The sequence below is a fragment of the Notothenia coriiceps genome, unplaced genomic scaffold (assembly GCF_000735185.1).
Source record: "Notothenia coriiceps isolate Sejong01 unplaced genomic scaffold, NC01 NC01_scaffold00037479, whole genome shotgun sequence".
Classification (NCBI taxonomy): Eukaryota; Metazoa; Chordata; class Actinopteri; order Perciformes; family Nototheniidae; genus Notothenia; species Notothenia coriiceps.
In genome coordinates, this window is record NW_011370180.1 from 80,739 (window position 1) to 93,288 (window position 12,550).

The following is a 12,550-nucleotide window of genomic DNA, read 5'->3' on the forward strand; positions in this document are numbered from 1 at the left end:
AAGTAGGTATACCAGCCGAAGATGCATTTGCGTAGGTTTTTTACTCCGTCCGATGTAGTATCTCAAGGACAACACGAAAGCAAGAGGCGGCTAACTTAGGCCAGAGACTATCGACGAGTCTCACAAGACCGTATCGTCACCTCGAGACTACCTGCAAACATAATAAGAGTGTTGTGCGACAAGCCCGAAACACTTTTTGACGGGGCTACACAAGGGGTCCAAGGACATTCATTGTGTCGAGACGGTCCACTATTCTAGTGCCTGATCGTCTCGCTCGGTTAACAATCGGGTCTTGCCGCCGCAAATCACCGGGTAAACTCGCGCGACCCGCGCCGACACCACCGCGGACACCCACTCATTAGACCATTGCCGATTCGAAGAACTATCGACTGCGAGCATGCACACTCGCTATCAATGCTGCGCTACAAGTGTAGGAGCGACCCCGGTTTGGGGACTTGACACAGGAAGCGGTCGCCTGTCCTATGTTATGTCCCTATAGTCGTGCCGACACACCTATTCTTGAAGGGTACATCCTTTACTATAGACTAACGCTTGGCCGACGCGGTTCTCCGACTGCCATGCTCTGACGGACGTGGTACCGTCTGCATGCGCGCAGTGGATGAAATACACGTATGACTTTCAATCGCTGGCTGAGTGTGTGGTATAGGGATTTATCTCTCCAGATATCTTTCTTGGTTCGGACTGGAGTAAGCCCACTACGTACTTTCGGGTCCTCCGACGGCCACACAAACCTTGATACGGACGTTATCGCTGGCGGGTGTTTAAGGCCCAGTGAAGGTAGGTAAGGGTAGAGGGGCTAGAAGCAGGGCGGACCATAGGCAACGAGGACCCCACCTCTTGCGGCTGGGGCTCGCCGGGTAGCATCTAGCTGACCTTTCAATGCAGTGTAGAGAGCGGCAAGAGCTGAGGTATGATCCTAAGTGTGATAAAAATGTCCGTATCAGCGCACGCTAACACCGGTCAGAGAGATGTAGACCAGAAGACCTTCAACGCGGTTCCGATCGTCTCGACATCGTCAACGATCGTATTATCTTGGCAAGGTACTGCCATGAAAATTTCCATTCTCTTGTTACACACTTCTCAAACAATAATAGCGCTCCTGAAGAGTAGAGTAGAGAGGCTTAAACATGGTAAAGCATAAGTGTGGTGAGCTTGTTACATCAAATCATGTTTGTCCAAGACTCCTACCGTCACCACTAAATAGGAGATGTACTCAAAGTGATGCCCTAAGAGATCCCACTTGCAAATGTCCTATTGTCTAATTCGTATCCTATGGTTAGTGAGATAATTTCATGGTGTGACTGGTAACGCCTTAGTTTATGGGCAGGCACAGACTGTGAATGTGAGTCAGAAGACATTTGTGGGAGAGAGATGGATGGGAATGGGCGCGCGCATACCAATATGGGTCAACCCATGATGACATATCTATTATACCTGGTTCTTACACTCTGTTGAAATACATACCTTTAAGCCTAATCACGTGGTACCACTCAACTGAACCTAGCGGTACTAAACGCTCATCGAAACAACTTTAGTAGACGTTATATTATTTTGCTAAGCGCGCCATTCGCGATAGTCAAACACCTTGTTTCTGGTTGTGCTCGGAATTACGAGGGTTCCGTTGTACAACGGGTAGCGCTTGGCATCCTGTGGGAGATCTCTCACTACGAGGGGGATGCCATCACGCCACACCATAATTGGCACAGAGGAAGTACAATGGCCTGAGTTAGAAAGCACTCTCGTGTTCTTGGGCTCTGCCCCCTCCTAAAGTTACCTCGTGACTGACGGGTGGACGTAAGACGTCGGGCTAGTCGGGACGTGGCGCACTCGAGAGTTGAGAGCTCACGAAAATAGTCTTCGGGAAGGGACGAAAGAGACATATAGTGTATTGATCTGAACTGACGTCGAACACGCTGTTTACCAACACGCAGAAGCACAAACCACTACTGTTTCACCGTGGCACGGCCAGAGAGGGTTATTTGCCCTACACAATAAGTAACTTCATATTAATTTGGAGCTGTGGCAATAACAAGAAAAGCGACGAACCAGTGCGACTTTACCGAGGACGACTGAACTCGGTCGGTAAAAACGTGAGGCGAGGACACACGTGCACCCTCTCGCCGTCGTATTGAACGATGGAAACGAGACCCGCTCACACTCGGTGAGTGTGGTCACAGAGGCGTGTATACTGTTTTGGGCGACCCAGCCGCGGTGATCCTCGTCGTGTCGTTTGGTGTCCAGTGGGTTAGTGCCCCGTATCCTGTTTTCAATGTCGCTGACAGAGACTAATACTAATACAATACAGTTACAAATACAACATGTAGGTTGACGAATGAACGTCTTATACTCCTACCCCAGGTATTTTTGTCTGTGTAAATTGTAGTAGTAGTACGACCGACGACGACACGACGACGACCGACGACGGACGGACGACGACGACCGTGCGAGATAACTATCCAGTGGACCAGCCGAGTAGGACAGGCAAACAGACTGTCGTGTATTCTTCTTACTTGTAATCAGTAAATCATATTGAAACGCAGGAGTGAAATGGTACCAAAGTAATGACTTAATTGATCGGTACTTAACATTCTCCGTATTAGCCCATGTGGCATCAATTCTACGATTATGTACCTTTAAAACTTCGATAAGCCAAACTAGGGGACGGCGGAGGACTTGTCAGGAATGATTAGGTTACCTTTGTACATCCTTTCAATCGACCGAGAAGAAGACTGACGAATATGTTCAAAGTGTTTCTTCTAGGATAGTTATAACATAGAAGTCCTTTCCAAGTTTCCGAGTATTTTATTTGTTCGTTGTCCGAGAAAACCGGCTTCCGTCGACAATCTAGGATTGTGACAGTTATTAACAAGTTGTGAATTAAGGATTTATTATATAGGAAAGTGGTATCCCATCGTGTATTACTAGAATAAAGATAGAAAAATATAATATAGTAAACTACCACAACTACACTTACATTCCCTTATGTATTGTTGTATTAGCGTAAGACCCACACATTTATCTATTAATAAACGTATATTAGGGTTTGGGACAACTATAGAGTGATTTATTTAATGGTGTTTAGTCGATGGCAAAGGGGATATCAGCGGACAACTAGAGTTGAGCGGTATAGTCGTAACGAAGGAGAACTGGCGGTACTTGAAAAAGGCTCTAGCCTGTGTGCTAGGGAGCGAGGACGTATTGGTGCACTGCTATTGGCAATAAAAACCGATGAAGGGTCGACAGCATTTGAGAATATTGATCATACCGGCGTACCAGCCGGTCCACTAACTACTTACCTACCCAGGGTTCAGACAGGACTACACACGGTCGCTGCGTCTACGGCGTCTCTCTTGAAGAGGAAAACGGCGACCCCAGGTCGCCAGTTGGTCGAGACTTGACCCCCAGGGGAGTGCCGCGAGGCGCTCAGCGGTCGCTTCTCTATAATATAGAGGTGGACAAGGAGCAGCACAGTATTGGGGAAAGCCCCAGCCAGAGAGAGTGGTCGACCTACAATTAAGTAGACTTTCTATATAATTGAATTATCCTACCGTTAAGACACGTAAGAGCGCGGGAGCGTCACTCCATCGAAAAGTGTTCCCTTAGAAGACACCACCAAGTCCAATAAAAACTAGTCCCTATAAATGGGAAATTGTGGGTGTATTTTAGGTTAAAGAGTTCTATGCCTGGCGGATTCAGCATAGGCTAGAGGCCATTGCTAACGTTAGTTTTCAGTTCCGGTATAGGTAAACGGACGTTTCTTGCTACGTCTCTTTTGATCAGGTACGTAAACATATAAGAATCTTCGAACCATAACTAACATCTTCCGAGTGAAAAATATAAGTAGCTCCCGGAACGACGCGTTTTCTCTCAGTCAGTGCACGACGCAACTCTGACTAAGTTTTTCCGACGTCGAAGAAACAATAAGGAATGATTGGTCACATCACTTCCTTTCTTACCTCAATTTCCTTTGTTGCCCTTAGAGCGGTGTTACATCGGAGGACAAGACCTGAGGTTCAGTGTATGACCCGAAGTGTGTGCTCAGTATCCTTAAATTATAAGGAAGAAGAGTCGGATGTTTCGGGACCATATATTTACTCACGCTGCGCGGCGGGTAGAGAATGGAATTCTTGAAGTAATACCGGGAGAACAGGATGACCCCCGTAACGCAAGTTCCTTACCGTATCCACAACGACCAACAAGGGATCATGCAGTAGATTTCATGTTTACCCTCGGTCTCGAAAAAGAATAGTCGAGGGGAAACCACCTTCGAGCGCAAGGCGAAACACAAGGCCAAAGATTGTCTCGTTCGTGGGTAAGGATAATTAACTATTACTGTATTATCAATCTCCACTAATCTAGACAGATCCGGAGAATCAAAAACGATCTAATATCGAAGCAAACCAGCCAACTACCTGATAGAAGTAAGACAGGAAAGAGCAGACAGGAAGATGGACAACATGACAGACGAGATATAATAGTTTATTTGCAAAATAATCTGTTGGTTGTAAACAAACGTGACTATTATTGTGGTCGAACAGGGGTTTAAGAATGAACAAACTGAAGAAGTGAATATTACAGTTGTAGATATGCGGCCCTAGCGAGCCAATCTAGTGTACCCTACTAGGACGAATATTCATAAACAAAGGGGGGAACACAGTTACACTAACGCAATGCGGAGACGCATAGATACTCGGCACCGAAACAACCAGAGGGAGCTAGTAATTCAGGACCATTACACTAGGAGTGGATATGAGTGCACTCTACAGTAGAAGGGATACCATAATATCGCGGTGACGGATAAAGAGGTTGTTGTGTAGACCTGCTGATGAGCAAACCGTGTTTACATACATAGAAACAGTTTTTGAAATGGTGTAGCACAAGGAATACGGATTGCAAAGAGTACAGAGCGAGTGACGCATGCGCGACACGTACCCTAGAGGAGACCAGGTCAGAAAGGCAGAGCAATTCTGCTGATTAGACGTTAAGTATTTTGTCAGGCTTAATATTTATCTGTTGATACCCCCAAAGCTTTTTTCTTATTTAAAAGAAGACCTTAATCTAAAGTATTATTTAATGTTTGAATAAAGGTTAATTAGTTTGTCTGTTTTGCACATCCTCCTATTAAGATCTTTGCACATCCTGCACTAAACTGTTTTATTGTAGAGATCACTTATAGTATCTTCTTGATTTTTTATATTCTATATTTCTATCATTGACCTTCTACTTTCCCCCTATGAAAGTATGTACTCTTAATATTTTTTTCATCAAATATAACACATAAAAACAATAATTCAATAACGTTCTTTAACCACTAGGCGGTGCACACAAGGTACACACAGCCATAATAACTTTGTATCATTAGTGTAGGACACTTATGTATGTACAACATCTGAAGATGTGTAGTTTTGTTCATGCTTTCACATAATTTTACAGCATATTGCTATATTATTTCAGACTCAGTATTTACATTCTTATATTCAAAGAAAATCAGTAATATCTTTAAAAACTACAAGTCCTTTTATATCAGCTGTGCACCGTTATGGTGTAAATATAACCTATCTATGAATTAGATCAAATGTAAAAGTCAGCCGAATTAGTGTTGATACTGCAAAGAGAGGAGGAATTGAAGATGTTGTTTAATTGTTGATATATTTATGATCCACGTCAAGTATTCAGTTTCGGCTGCATTTCTTCCAGTTTTTGTAAAGGTCTTCTCATCAGGGCTCTATAAATAAAGAACTACTGCAGATCTGTAATATGTAATGCAGCCGAACCGTGTATTACAATGCCGTTATGTGATGACTTTCAAAGAGAAAAGCAAAAACACTCGGAATAAAGTATTATTTTATTTAAAAAAAATGTTTTTCGGATTTGATATGGCATGAACGCCCTACATACATTGCGGCTAAAACATCCAATCAGCGAGCTTAAACCATAGCTGAGGATCTTGGGTAATCAGTTCAGTGGCTGTGTATCGCAATGATGCTCGAAATGTCCCTTATAGGCCTACGTCTGTTTCCGGTTATTTTTATTTTGAAATTCAGTTCCTGACGGACGCCAAAAAGGCAAGAGATTATGGAATTAAACAAATAAATAAAAACAAGGATAATTGTGTGTTATTGGTGAGTAAATAACAGTGTGTTATTTAGAAAATAATAACAAATTAGAAGGAAAAAAAAAGATTTAAAAAATACAGATTTCAGTATTCTGAGGCTCTGAGCCCCATTTCTTTTCCTCACAGACGACAAAAAAAGTCCGACATTATACGATTTAAAATAAAAACAATAATCGTGGCTTGATATTGAGTAAGAACATGTTTTTATGAACCACACAGCTTCCGGTCTTCCAAGACCCGAACGGACAAAAAGACGTGCTGCAGGCACGAAACATACTACCAATAGAAATACATTGCTTTTAAAATCGTTCTGTGTGACACGAAAAAAAAGGGGAAAATCGTGTTGGTGAACAATAATCAATTGATCAAATGTCGTGACTATAACACGAAATGCCATGAGACTGGGTTGTCACTTTCCAACATCCATGATGTAAAACGATGCAGAGCAGTGTAAAATGGTATTTACATCTGCTTCAACACAATATCTGTTCTTTATTCTAACCTTCCTCACAGCTGTGTGCTGGTTTTTATTTAGCAGTAGACTCCCTGCTTCTGTGAACAGTTGTCTCAATGTCTTTACTGGATCATATTGTCTTTTCTCACACAACATCTAAACTTAGTGTCAGTTTTACCATGGAATCTATTTCACACTTTACTGTCCTGAAGGTGGAATCCTCTCTGATCTGCAATAGCTTTTTTAGTCTTTTCATGTTTGCTCCTTTTGAAGCGTTTTGTGATTCAAGCCCTATTCACACATTGAATACATAACAGTGCTGGCTTCATCAATCTGGTAAAACTAGGGCATTATGTCATTATTTTATAAAAGCCAATGAACAACACACAATTGGATTGCCGGATATTAAGTTGGGAGTACTAAAATGTAACATGATGCAGAGCAGTGTTAGAAGGGTGTTATCATCTCACAACATCTGTTCTTTACTCTTACCTTCCTCACAGTTATCGCCCTTATAGCCGGTGTTGCAGATGCAGGCTCCCACGATGCAGATGCCGTGGCCTCCACAGTGGATGTCGATGCACTGGTTGACCGGCACATCACACTCAGTGCCTTTCCAGCCGCTGTAGCACTGGCAACGGCCGCGGGAATACTGGCCGTTCCCACTGCAGAGCACCGGGCAGGCGGCTGCAGGGAGGAGCACGTCAGATACAGATCCTCTACTTCAATCAGTCAGAGGAAACATGACTCTCCCAACAGTCACTGCCTCTCTATAGACGAGAGCAACCCATCCGGGCACTTTCCCTCTACGTCATGGCCCACCGCTTTTTGGGTGCAAACATCTGCTGTCATGTGACCGGTAGGTAATACAGATTCTGACGTTTTCTCCAATAACAGCAGGAAATAAATAATAGTGCGCCTTTTGTATCTACAAGGAGCCCAATTACAATGGTCAGACAGGAAAACAAATACATCATAATATTGGACGTCGAAGATCGGCGTGGATTTATGGTTTAATTCAAGTAAATAGGCGATGGATGTCCGGTCGGTCTGCTGGTGGACGAGTGTCAGGCAGCAGCTCACACTGAAACTAGATTTTGGCTTGTCAGTGTTTTATATTTGAATGCAGCAGCCACAGTCACTACTTCTGACTATTGTTTGAGGTGCAATAAGGGACAGAGCAGCTTTTAGGCATGCTGTGTCCAGGCCCTGTTGGGCCACATTAAACTATTGTTGTCTCCCATCTATAGGTGGCATAGTGTTTGTGCGTTTACCTCGAGAGCAGTCAGGCCCTAGGAATCCTGGGAAACAGTGACATATTCCTGAGAGACAATCCCCGTTTCCATGACAATTCTGAGGACACTCCATAATCGACTCTGATTAAGATGAAGTGAGAGTGAAAGAGAGAAAGAGGGAAAGGGAGATAGAGAGGTGAGTTAAGGGTGTAAGTTCATTGGGTGGACTGGATGTGTAACTGTAAATAACAAGCACCATACACCGGCCCTCACTGGTTGCTATAGTTACAGCCAGTCAGTCCAATCAACACTTTCTAACATCCAATTACTGCGCTGCCTTCTTCCTGCTCAAGCTCTCGCTTTCTATTACACACCACTGCTGGCTCTACACACACACACACACACACAGACACACACACACACACACATACACACACACACACATACACACACACACACACACACACACACACACGCACGCACGCACGCAAGCACGCAAACATATATTATAACACTATACTATGCCTTTCAGTGTATACTAGTGGTTATTTTAGAACAAATATTAGTTTTTATTATGATAATTAAGAGTGCTGATTTAATGTTCATTAAAAATAAATGTGAAGGCAGATTATGTAGGCAACAAAACAATATGTTGGTATCCTGAAGCAGGTCTGGGTCTGTTTTGCAGACTGGTGTTATAATTATAAAGTTAGTATGTGAATTACTGTAATGACAAGCTGCCACATTAATAACGGTCTCTTGTATTGTCTGTGTAGTCAGTAACTCTTTCAGTCATCACTGTGAACACACCCCCCCCCCCCTCACCTATAGCAATAGTGTTATAGGAGACTTGTTCTGTGTTGCGCCCGTCGTTGTACATGGCCAGGTGCCAGATCCCCGTGTCCAGGTACTGGATGAAGCCGGCCCCGTGCACGTTCACAGAGCGTGTGTGTCGGGCCCCCCCTGCGGACTCCTCCTCGTGAGCATGTCCTGCATCCGTGTCACTGAGCGACCGCTTGTCTTTGGAAATGAGGCGGCTACCGTCCAGAAGCTCCACAAAGTCGTACTAAAAGACAAAAATACACAATTAGGATTATATATTTTACAAACAAACAAGTACCTCAAGGTAAACAGATAAGTATCCCAGACAGTGGTCTAGATGAAGGAACTGTGGTCAGTCTAACAGTCCATATTAACAACTGGCCATATTTCAATTCAGTTTCTTATGATTATTTATGACACCCAGAGCATTATGGAATATGGCAACCCTGACCTTTGATCTTGGACATCTGTCAACTTATTAAACTCATATGGTCCATATCTTAATCACTATTGAATGGATTTCCATGAAATGTGTTGTTGGTATATGTTTAAACTTTAATTCCTGATGTTCAGAATATGGGGTTAAAGTTAGCTGACTATAGTTCTTATGACTTTAGTTTTATTTATAAATGTTAATTGATTATGTCTGTGTGTTGATAGTTCTTTTATTTTTATATTTTAATATGATAAAACTCAGTTAAACAGCATGCATTAACAGTAGCAACAGCATAATTCCTATTTTAAAATGTTCAAACAAAATGTCTACTTTTTCCTTAACAGAAAAAAACAAGCTTGATGAGATTGATGGAGAAGGACTCTCTCTCTCTCACACACACACACACACACACACACACACACACACACACACACACACACACACACACACACACACACACACACACACACACACACACACACACACACACACACACACACACACACACACCCACAGATCTCTCACAGATAAGTGGGTTATTCCCTTGATGGAAGACATGATTATCACACAGAGATGTAAGTTTAGTCAAATGGTATTTTAGCTGTGTAAGGAGCTTATCTTCTTCATTATTAACAAAGAATCCATTAAGCACCTGTCCTAGACACACTTGCAAAGTTGAAAGAGGGATTTGGGGTCTTGACATTTGAGGAGGGAGAATGTTTTTGTTATCACTTTAGGTGGTTGGTCAAATCAGAGGACAGAGGATCCTAAAATATGATAAGAGTTCATTCCGGAGAGACTGATGCAAACACTGCTCCAGCTTCTGCCGAGGTTTGTGCCGGTTTGAATCCACTAACAGGTTTCAATCTAGTAGTAGACAGTAGCTTCTGTGAGGATCTGGTATATATGAACTATATCCCCCTCATAACTTAAAACTTGGTCTTTAACGTTCCATTTATTTAACCAATGTTTCTCCTTTATGCACTAGAGTTGATGACTAACAGGTCTAACCGTGCCGCTGCAGGCTTTACATTCATCTGACTCCATTTATTTCACACTTGTGACATGTTGAAAGTGACACAGATATGTTAGCAGGTCAGATCTGGTGCGATTGTGGAGACATGACGTGACACTTATTCTGACATGAGACCAGCTGCTATACAGCCATCAGGTATCGCAGAGGAGGGGGGCTGTCGGAACGGCCTTTAGGCTGGAAGAACTAGGTCTGGTTAAAGTGTAGCCTCCATGAACTTTCCGGAGCTATTCATATATGAGCACATCATTTGATTTGCATGCACTAGCATGTGCTTATGTTTGTGTTACCAACCTGTGTGTGTGAGGGCGGCAGGCCTTTGCGTCCATAGACTCCAACAAGAGCATCCTTCTGCACGGAGATGTTGAATTTCAAAAACTGTGGCTGATCAATATATAGCTGGGACCTCCAAAACACACCTTGGATGAAAAAGGAGATACAAATCAGCAATTTAAAGATGAACACAGTCCTTGATGTCCTCTCTATACACCGTACAAATCCACACGCTCACACAAAACCACAATTAAAAAGTCCTGGATTTTAGATACTCCCATCTCCAATGCATGCAGAAATTCAAAATCATTATTTCACATTTTCTTTAGTTATTTCTGTGTCAGTGTGTTGAGATCAATTATTCATCTCTTATAGATTCTGCTCTCCTGGAACTGCTGACAAGATGCAGCATACTGACGTTTATTCACCAATATGTTGCAGGCTTTAAACATCAGATGAATTCCATTTCAAACTGCTAAACTGATCTTAAAACCACTTCATAATATCATATACAGTGTGAGCGCTTCTTCATTTTGATGTATTGCTCGTAGCTCATGGTTATTAAAATATAACCTTGGATACATATGAATTTGATTTCTGCTGTAGTTCCTTTCAGTAGAAAGCAGAATGATGACAAAGGAAGGATTTATGGTGGGACTGATGCATAAGACTTCATTCGTTTTAAAGGGTCCCTTTATAGACTGATAACTGATGCACAAGTGTGGGTTGGATTATATGGTAATTATAATAATCAATATGTCACGTGTGATAGGCCCGGACATTTATTTACTCAATTGATTTGCAAAGAAGCTCATATAAATAATATATAAAATGTATATATTTGTTAAAAGCCAAAGAGCAGCATGCGCTGATGGCAGCACAGTAAGGGGTGCATTCTGCTTCTTTAGGCTTTGTTTACAAATGGCACAGCAGCTTATACTGTGGTGTGAGTGTGTGTGTGTGTGTGTGTGTGTGTGTGTGTGTGTGTGTGTGTGTGTGTGTGTGTGTGTGTGTGTGTGTGTGTGTGTGTGTGTGTGTGTGTGTGTGTGTGTGTTTGTGTGCATGTGTGAATGTCACTAACCTGGGGGGACATCTTGTATGGCTCGCCTCCCCACATCCACCTCCCCCGTGTCTATGGTGTTGTTCTCTAGAAGAAACATTTTTCCTGCACAAAATGTAAAGCATGTTATTTCTGCTTCTCACTCATGTCAAACTATTCCTGCAAAGGTCATATTATAATTGAACACACATGAAGCATTGACCAAAGCTGTAGCAAAGGGCTGTTATCTGCAGATTGATCAATTCAAAATGGCAAAACATTTAACCATAATATCCAAACTGTATTTGCCATTCTAACTGGTATTGTTGCTTTTTATAAAATTGCTAATTTGCCCATCAACTGCCACATTTACTGGTTCAAAAGTCTAATATGTAACTCTGCAAAAATAAATGGGAATCTACAATTAAAAACGAATAGGCGGGCATTCCTTTCTCTAGTTTCAATGCAGCATGTGCACTATGGAGCTGGAATGGTTCCACACTGTTCAAAGTTTGTCATGTCATAGAGCTTCCTGTTCATAACATTACACTCTCACAGCTTAAGTCATGAAATCTGGGCAGTAAACCAACACTGGATGTGTGCATGTGTGTGTGTGTGTGTGTGTGTGTGTGTGTGTGTGTGTGTGTGTGTGTGTGTGTGTGTGTGTGTGTGTGTGTGTGTGTGTGTGTGTACAGTCTAGACGTTAAGCACATTTGCCACACTAATATGAGCTGAAACATTGGACACAAGTCTTCAAACCCAGCTCGGAGGCACACACATCTCCCTCTATTTCTAACACACGCATCCACCCACCCACCCACGCACGCACGCACCCACCCACCCACGCACGCACGCACGCACGCACGCACGTACGTACGCACGTGGACACACGCACACACACACACACACACACACACACACACACACACACACACACACACACACACACACACACACACACACCAGTTAGATGCTTTTATCCAAAGCGACGCACATACTCAATACTGTGGGCAATCCCCACAGGAGCAATGTGGGGTGAAGTGTCTTGCCCAGGGACACAACTACATGCTAACTGCAGTGGGGTTTGAACCTGTGACCCCCTGATCCCAACACCAGCGAACA

The 12,550-nt window shown here is 42.9% G+C and overlaps 1 protein-coding gene across 1 annotated transcript; it reads right to left on the reverse strand.

The window, feature by feature from the left end:
- Nucleotides 1-3,328: 3,328 nt before the first annotated feature.
- On the reverse strand, nt 3,329-11,549 carry LOC104967591 (teneurin-3-like). Its single transcript, XM_010797091.1, has 6 exons — nt 11,471-11,549; nt 10,411-10,535; nt 8,651-8,891; nt 7,865-7,966; nt 7,083-7,277; nt 3,329-3,459 (listed from the first exon to the last, which is right to left on the reverse strand). The coding sequence occupies exons 1-6, from the start codon at nt 11,547-11,549 to the stop codon at nt 3,329-3,331; spliced, it is 873 nt and encodes a 290-aa protein (XP_010795393.1).
- Nucleotides 11,550-12,550: the final 1,001 nt, after the last annotated feature.